Here is a 9339-nt window from a genome sequence, read left to right as displayed (position 1 = left end):
CACTTCTGATATGTAAGGAAAACGTAAGAGGGGGGGGGGGGGCGTAATGTCAGGATCCCGTGATTATGATTCAAAGTATTTATTGGTGTATCCGCTACAGCCAAATCCGACGCGTAACTCGCGAAGCGTCATTTATTGGGCGTTTCCGAGCACGTGTCTTTTTCCCGAACGTCTCTCGTTGCGTTTCTTGTCCCCTGATTTTCTTACCGAAAGTAACAACATTTTGACTTTCTTTTGACGTCATTTTGATTTTTTGTTCTACTTCAAATAGTACTGAAATTTGCGCTTTTTTGGCGATTTGAGTGACCTCTAATGGCGATTTTGGCGATTTGGGTGATCTCTTATGGCGATTTGAGATTGCAAATATCTGGCAACCCTGGCAGAAGCGCACTTGCTGCAAGGGAGGCTCGATAACGTCGAATAGCGTACGGCTCTCGAGGATCACCTCGGAGTTTTTTGAATATCGAGAAGCTCATTGGTACTTCGAGAGAGACCCTTTGTCTCGTCGGCGATACGAAAAAGGGGGTATCGCAAGGCGAAAACTAGTGGCCTGTTCTTTTTAGCTGCACTGATGCACTGGTGCAATAAGTTAAAGTGAGACAAATATATTTTTTCTCATTCTAACTTGTTGCACTAGTGCAGCAGTGCAGCGAAAAAGAACAGACCTTAGATCTCTGTCGATCACCGCCGAGAAAACCGCCGTTATCAGATCGCACACTCACTGCTCTTTAGCGCGTCACGCTTAAGTAGAAATCGCGTTTGTAGGAAAATTGAGTTGTGTGTAATTGTTCAGTGAAAAAGAGACGAAATAAACGTTGGCTGTATTCGTGATAAGTTTGTAATGAGCCGCACTGACCGTTACTCGTATACGCCGACACAGGGCCGTTACCTCCTTCCTCGCGCGACCCTCTCTCTTCGCTCTTCCACTCCGCGCGCCTGTACTTCGCCAGTATATAAACCGGTGGACGCGATCACCTAGTAACTTAGTCCCGACCGACGTACTGAGACGGTCGCATCCTCCTGGTGTAGTAAACCAGGCCTCCAAGAGCGTGTACTAAACGCCGATCCTACCCGAACGCGTAGTGAGCGTTTCCTCGTCCGCGCACTGAGCGGCAACATTCCGACCCGATTCCCGAATCACCACCCGGCCCGTGCACTGAGTAGGCCACTCCGCCGGTCTCCGACTTCCTCGTAATGAGAGGAAGCCGGAGACGATCGAACGCGTGGCCGAGAACAACCGCGTGAACAGCTGACGCTGCGCCAAGTAGGGATGTGCGATACACATGTGTATCAATATTTTTGATGTCAAATATTGATATTTTGTATCGATATTTTGATTTTTGATATTAGTCTGTATTGATATTCGAACAGGGATATCGAACTTCCTATACGGTTCGTTAATTCCATAGATTTTTTGTTTTCTCATCCGATCGCGAGTGCACACACTGCTTTTCACTCTTGATAAAAAGCACCCGTGTTGCGTATTTAGTATTTTTAAATATAGCTTGTAACAACCGTTTTTCGCGCGGAGACTTTAGCTCGTCGGGAAAAGGTTCAGGGCGAAAAAGGCTCAGAGATAGCAAAATGCAGTAGCTGGCTGGACGATACACTTTATTACTATTTTACATCACAGGCATGTTCGCGGATATTTACAGCGGAGGGAGTTATATACAAAGGCTGGTAACGCGTTTATGTACAATGGTATATCTCGGCGATCAGTAACGGTGCGCGTGACAGCCAGCCGATCAGCTGCTCGGTTCGGTGGGATGTCCGCGGCGCGCGGTGCGGTGGGCGGCGCGTGTAGTGAGCCCGACGCTCGGAATTCGGCGGCCGGCGGGTGTGCGGCGCGGGAGCGGTACTGTCGGCTCCGGGTGCTTGGTGGTCGGCGGGTGCGGAAGCGGGTGTCTCGCGTACCGAAGTTTTCTTGGAATTGCTGCGGCGATTCTGTGAATCGCGGTTCGGTTTCACGGAACGGCGTCGGCCCCGAGTACGCTCGGGGGAGACGGAGAACACTCCGTGTCGGTTACCGGGCCGTGAGGATGGTTGTTCAGGATGTTGGCTGGCGGCCGAAAGCGCTCGGCGGAGACAGAGTCACGCTCTACCCCGTGGTTTTGCCAGCGAAAGGAGAAAAGGAGAGTGAGCTCGGCCGAGAACTCTCGGCGATGACGGAGAACACTCCACCGTGGATCGTAGCTCTGGGTTTGCTTCTCGTCGGAACGGAGTCGGACAGGATGCGAGAAGTGGCGTTTATCGCTGCCGGGCGATTTTATATATGGTCCCCGGCAGCTGCTCGGGAGTCTTCGGGACTCCTCGGCCTCCTCTCGGTTACATCTCCCCTCGGGCCGGGATGCTGGTTCGAGAGGAGGGAGGCGAAGTGCCTCCGAGATGCGCGTCATCTCGGTGGCGTGGAGTGCTTATAACGGGCATGCTTTGCCCGTTTCTCAGCCCGGCGGATGGTCGGCCGGGCCTCGCGGTCGCTGTTAGCCGCTTAGGAATGCGGTTCGTTACAAGCTCACTAGATTAAGGTACACTCCCCACCTACGTTCTGCTCTGCTGGGCCTCGTACCCTTTCCAGGCCTTCGTTTTAAGCATGTGCCTTTAACATTAAATTACTCCTTCTGCTCTTAAGCTATTGCGTAACTTAAGCTATTGAGTAAAACTCTCCGCCGTTTTTAGAATGCGTTTTTTCCCGGTGCAGGCAACACCTCTTCTGCACGCGGTATTAACTCGAACGATTCAGCGGCACATGTTTAACATTTAAATAGTGAAATTAAGTGAAGATAAGATTGTTAAAGTAAAGGTGAATAAAGTTGGTTGAATTAAAAGCAAGGATTCATTGTCCTGACCGCACCGTCTTACGAGGAATTACCCGGCAAGACACACGCGGAGAGCGCTCGAGCCACGTGCGAGTCAGCTCACAGCAATTATGCTACACATAGCAACGGAATATTAAATATTGATTAATTGAATATTGATTTCAAGAAAGTTTATTATAATCTTTTATCTATATTATTAACGTAATACTTATTTCCTCGTGGGCTTTCAGGCATTTCAAAGTAAATAATTTATAATATAAGTACCAAGTTAAAAAAGAAATTTTATAATTTAAAATAATTACTGATAGAATACTACTGATAGAAATTTATAAACAGATTTAAGAAATATTGTTGAAAAATTCTTTTAAATTTTGATTTAGTTTTTAGTATGTACCTTATCTTAAAAAAATTAAAATTTCTATCGATAGTTCAATAATAAGAAAAGTTATATAAAAATATTTTATGACAAAATACAAAAGGTAATATAAAAAGCGTTGATATAGTGCCTAAGGAATGGATTACATGGGATAAAGAAACGAATAACTTATTATGTCAGTTTATGCCACCGCCTTATAATTGCGAAAAATTAAAATATTTACAAAACTTGGTTAAAACTTGCCAGCAACCAGATTATTCATGGCCAAAGTATTTATATTGTACAATTATGTACAAAAGCAAGTAAGTTAAGTTAAATTATCAAATATGTCTCGAAATATTATTTAAAAAATTAACAATTAACCATAATTAACTATTAACTATTTAGAGACCTATACTGATGCAAAAGAAAAATTCAAAAAATTACATGTTCAAAAATATGCATTTACAACAGACAGCGAGTTGGATGCTAAGACTAGATCCAAAAATGATTTAGAGGAATATAAAAGACAAAATGAAAACGGATTGTTCGTCAAAGAAAGTTTAAATTCCGAAAAAATTGATTTAAAAAAAGTAATCTTGATGAATTTTTAAGTAATTAAGATATAGACTTTTTAACACACACGCACTCACGCACGCACGCACGCTCACACAGTTTACAATGCACATCACACTTTTTAATCCGAGTTTCCGAAAATAATTTTTTAGTCGCGTTTTTCAGACGCTATTGCACGATACCGGTCGTCGCTAATTTTATTGACAATGCCGCCGTTTCTGTGTAAATGACGCCGCTTCTTCCGTCAAACAATGATTCCTTTATTGAGAATGCCGCATACTTTTTTCTCTTTTTCTCCTTCCATTTTTCTTTTTCTCATTTGCACATACTCTCTCGCTTTCTTTCTCAGTAATATTTTGATACAAATAATAAATAAATAATTAATAATAAATTAGAAATAATTTTAATAAAAAATTAAATAATATTAAAATTAAATAAATTATACATAAATAATTTTACGAATATATTTTTTATTTCCTTACAAGTTTTAAAACATGTTTTAATGTACATACTGTTTACAAAAAAATTTTTAAAAAACATATTGTACTTTTCAGAAAAATCATATGTTTTTCAAGAAAATGTGTCCGAATCGTTATTATCAGACGATTCAGAAAAATCGAATAAATTATCCCAAAATTCTAATAAAAAACGTTCAATGGATGAAATATCGTCAACTTCAAAAAGATTAAAATGTATAGAAAATAATTGGGAGCATAAAGGTAACTAGATGATTGACTGAAAATTAATTAAATAATAAAATTAAATAAATTATAAATAAATAATTATAAATAATAATATAAATAATAATAATAATAATAATATTAATTATAAGTAATTTTTAAAAGATGTATTGTACTTTTTAGAAAAAAAAAAAATTATAAATTACATGTTTTTCAAGAAAATGTGTTCGAATCTTCATTATTAGACAATTCAGAAAAATCTAATAATTTATTTCAAAAAAAGGTAATTATATAAAAAAGTAACATGGCATCTTTCTCTGACTAATTACTTTATTCATATTTTAAACATTTAGTTTTTTCTTAATTTTTTTAGAAAATTCTGGGAAAATAGTAGAAAAACGATTTTAAAAAATAGAAAATGAACTGGCACTTCTTAGAGGATCAATTTTAAAATTAACGGTAGACGTTGAAAACATTTTGGCCATTTTAAAAACGCATAGAGTTCAAACAAAATCTTTGTCAGAAGATGAAGAAGACAAACAAGACATTATGCAATTCCCGTGCAATAATATGGATCAATTTGATCAATTTAATGAAAAATTAAAAACAAATAAAAAATTCAAAAAAAATTGTAAGTACATACGTATATACTCACACATTCATAAATATAAATAATAACTAATAAATAACTAATAAATAACAAATATGCATAAACAAATATATACATAAATAAATATAAATAAATAAATAACAATAAATAACAAGTATTATAACAGATATTAATAATAATACCTTTATTGAGTTCCTTTTGGGGTTTCAAGGCGCTTTTTTCCTACGGAGCGTACCCGAACCGTTTACAAATATTTTTACTCCTCTCTTCCGACCCGACCTGGCCATAAGCAACCTTCTACAGTCTAGTACCTCCCACCCCTCTCCGCCGCCCCAACCCCTCTTCCCCCCAACCCCCAATCTTTATCTCCTCTTCTTCTGGCCCTCTTTCTTATGCCTCTTCCTCCGTTCTCCTTCGCTACCTCCATCTGCCTTCCACCATCGGTTCTCTTTTCTTACTCTTATTCAGTGGGCCTCTCTTCCTTCCTTCTCCTTGTCTCCACTCTTCTCCCTCCTAACCGTATTCGTCTTTCTCGCCTCTCTCTCTCCTGCAGTTTTCTCTCTTGTCTCCCCTCTGTCTCCTCCTAATAATCAAATTCAAACCATTACTACTCTCCTCCGTTCTCCCTCCTCCCTTTCCCCCCAATCTCCCCCTCCCAACCCTTCATTCCCCTTTACCCTCTCCCCCTTCCATCTCCCATCCTTCTTTCTCCCTGTCCTATGTCCATTCCACCCCGTCCACCCACATACTTCTATTTCCCACTCCTAAACCTTTCTTCCCTTATTCCTCTCCTCCCTTACCCTTTCTAACATCTTTCACCGAATCCTCCTCTTCTCCATATATAAATCCTCATCAATCTTTACTTCCCAACGCCTCTTTATGTCCAACCTCTTCTCCAGTAATCGCTCCTTATCATCCTCCCGCATTACCTCTGTTATTACCACAATCCTCCCCTTCCCCATCCTTTCCACCACCCCCCTATCTCCACCTCTTTCCCCAACTCCCTCTTCATGATGCCCTCTATCACCGTCCTTCTTTCTATCTCCCCTTCCCCTTCTATGCCCCTCCAAATTATGTTCCTCCTCATTATTTCTCTTGCCCTTGTCTCCCTTTCTTTCAATCTCACCCTTTCCCACCCCACTTTCTCCACCCTCTCCTTCATCCTCTTCTCCATTTCCCTTTCCACTCTCCTCCATGCTTCCAGCCTTCTCTCCCTTGGATCTCCGCTGTCCCTCTTCTCAACTCCTTCCTCTTCCGCTGCTATCCCGGATATCCTCTTCTCCTCCTCGCCATCTCTTCCTGTCCCTCGCTCCTCTTCTCTCCTTCTCCCTTGTATTCTTCTTTCTTCCTTTCTCTTCTCCCTCCCCCTCCCTTCTTCCTCCGTCTTCTTCCCTTCTCTTTCTCCTCACTTTCCTTCACTTCCAACCACCAATCTCCTTCATTCTCTCCGTTCCTCTTCTCCTCTCCCCTCTCCCCTCCTTCCCTCTTGCTTTCTTTATCCCGCAGCCTTTCTTCTTGCTCGTCTCCATCCTCCTGCTCTTTCTCTCTTTCTCCGTGTCCTTTTTGTTTATCTCGTCCACTCTGCCTTTCCCTCGACTCTCTCTCTTCTTCCTTTTCTTTCCTTCTCATACCTTTTCCCTCTAACCTCACCTCCAAACACCTCAGTCTCTCCCTAACCTCCTTCAGCCCTCTCACCATCTCCGCTTTCAAACTCCTCTCTTCTAAATTCCCCCATCTTCTCTCTTCCCTTGCACTTCCTTCCCTCTCTTCTCTACTACTCTTCTCACCGTATACCAGATCTTTCTTTTCCACTTTTCTTTAACTCAAATGTTTCCACTACACAGTCACATTGCTACTGACTCTTTATCTATTGTCCCATCTCGCCGACGGACCACGTGTTGCGGAACTCCGCGTTCTCAAACTCGCTACCGTCTTACCCTGTCACTCTTGCCAACCTTGTCTCCACAATATCTCCACTGTCTCTTCTACTTTTCTCTAGATGTCGCTACTCTTTCTCTCCATTGCTTCACCGCGCCATCTCGCCTATTCCTCCACCATGAACCTTCCTTCATCACTTTCCTCCTGCTGACCTCTTACTCTCCTCTTCTTCCTAGCTCTTTGTGCTCCATATTCCTTCTCTTACCTCCGAAATTCTCCGACGCTTCTCTTCTTGTTTCTTCTCTCCTCCATCCTCCCTTAAGTTCCCTCCAATTGCCCTGACACTCTCCACTTTCTTCTTTCCGAATTTATCACTCCAACCTCTCACTTTCCTCTCCACCACTCACCACCTTTTCCCTCTGGAGCCTCTTAACTTCAAACTCTCTCACTCCGCCATTTTTTTAATTAAGAAAATGAATGTGAAAAGTACTTGCAGTTGACCACTCTGATTTCCCGTCTTGCAAAGTTATTTTCTCCGAGAAGTCAAGAGACCAACCGTCTCGTATCGTTGAATTAATAACTCCCGTACTTTTCGCTCTCTAATCGGAAAAGGCGATCACGAGGTATTCAATCTTTTCAGGATGACGTATCACGTGATTGCGATCACCGGGAAGGTTCCTCGGATTTAGAGCGCGTACACAGGGACCCTAGCACAGGATACTAGGATTCTAGGATATAGGTAAGTATTCTTTCAAACAAACTACACTAACTATCTTGACTAACACTGATTTAATGTACCTACTCAATACTACAGAGATCAAGTGACTCCCGAGAACCGCCTTCGACTTGACGTGTTCCCTATCCGCAGGAGAGTGCCGGTACGGCGCGCTTTTCCGGAGCTCGCCGGCCCCGTCGCATGATCTTTCGGCGGATATCCGGTACGCTAGCGCCTAACTTGGCGCGCAACGCCGCTACTCGCGGACCGACGACGGTACTAGGATACTATATTCTAGGGATTTAATATCCCGATCTTACAAATGCCTCATATTTCGGTTCGAGAACACTTTACAGAGATTCTGACAGAAATATCGTTCAGTGGCACGAGTAAACAATGACAATGTTTACCTCAGCGATGCTAGTTTAAATGCCTATTATAACAGATATTCACATATATATATTAACAAACATAAATAAATAAAAAAATAGTAAAAAATAATAAATAATAAATATATATATATATGTATAAATAAAAAATGTATAAAGCAAAATGTTATTATTTTTAATTCTTTAAGAAATTGTTGCATATCTTTGAATTGTCAAAGAAGACATTGGCAGTTTTTTTTATAAACGGTAGATTTCTTAAATAAATAAAAAGTGTGTATAATAATAATATATAAATGCATTTCTTACGAAAAATTTATATTTCAGATTTATTTTATAAAACGTTCAATTGATGAACGCCGTGCATTATCCCGTAATATTGGAACTGTAATGCGTAAATGTATGTTCCAAGATGCGGCAAAAAATTATACCGCTATTAAACAAGTAGCCGGTAAAAAAGTTTTTAAAGAAACGGAATTTTATAAATATTTAGAAGGTGTGTTTATTACAATTATAATTTTTTAATATAATAATTTTGGAAATTAATGTTTATATTTATAAATATTTGTTATCTTTGTACATTAGATGCGGTATTATCACGATTAAAAAAAAGCAAGCAGATTGTATTAAATGAAAAACAATTTAAAGAAGCTATACAGAGCGTGTTAAACAATGTGAAAGATTGGAATGGGAAACGGACGGAACGTCGGAGAAATGCAAATTTCAACAATAACATGATAGAAGAGCAAGATGAAGAACAAAATAATAATTCCTCTGAAGAGGAAAATAATAATATTAATTATGAATAAAAAAAAACAATTACAATGTCATGTAATATTTTAATAATATTTAAATATATTAAAATTTAATTATAAATTTAATAATATAATACATATGGTTTTTTTAATGTTAATATTAAACAGTTAATAATTAAATGTTAATAAATATAATAAATTATATAATAAAAATAATAAATATTTTACTTAATATAATAATATATTTAAGTATAATTTTACTAATAACACAGGCACACACAAAAAAAAAGTAGTTAGTCCGGCAGACCAGACTAGTCAATCCTTATGTATTTTGACCCGCTGAATCCGAATCCAAGGTTAGAATTGCTGAATTGGATTCGGATTTAGCGGGTCAAAATACATAAGGATTGATTAGTCTGGTCCGCCGGACCAACCACTTTTTTTGTGTAGGCCTGTGTAATGTATTCATATAAGGTCCTATGCAGATTGCCTATTACATGACTTTATATATTTTTCTTACAAATACCTTGTACATTTTCCTATTCATGAACTTATATATTTTCCTTAT

The 9339-nt window shown here is 39.6% G+C and overlaps 1 protein-coding gene across 2 annotated transcripts; it reads left to right on the top strand.

Moving 5' to 3' along the window:
- The first annotated feature begins 4219 nt into the window (after window positions 1-4219).
- LOC114255230 (AP-4 complex subunit beta) lies at window positions 4220-8848 on the top strand. Of its 2 annotated transcripts, none has more exons than XM_028193446.2 (6): window positions 4220-4466; window positions 4611-5058; window positions 7556-7654; window positions 7730-7906; window positions 8344-8512; window positions 8602-8848. In XM_028193446.2, exons 4-6 carry the CDS (start codon window positions 7832-7834, stop codon window positions 8823-8825), a joined length of 468 nt encoding a protein of 155 aa, XP_028049247.2. In that variant the 5' UTR covers window positions 4220-4466; window positions 4611-5058; window positions 7556-7654; window positions 7730-7831; the 3' UTR covers window positions 8826-8848. The 2 variants fall into 2 exon arrangements, with proteins under 2 accessions (XP_028049247.2, XP_036138269.1); XM_036282376.1 differs by having other exon boundaries at window positions 4220-4710; window positions 4801-5058.
- Window positions 8849-9339: the final 491 nt, after the last annotated feature.

Source organism: Monomorium pharaonis, chromosome 1 (genome assembly GCF_013373865.1).
Source record: "Monomorium pharaonis isolate MP-MQ-018 chromosome 1, ASM1337386v2, whole genome shotgun sequence".
Taxonomy (NCBI): domain Eukaryota; kingdom Metazoa; phylum Arthropoda; class Insecta; order Hymenoptera; family Formicidae; genus Monomorium; species Monomorium pharaonis.
Note: the sequence above shows the minus strand (reverse complement) of the source record. Positions and strands in the feature narration are given on the sequence as shown.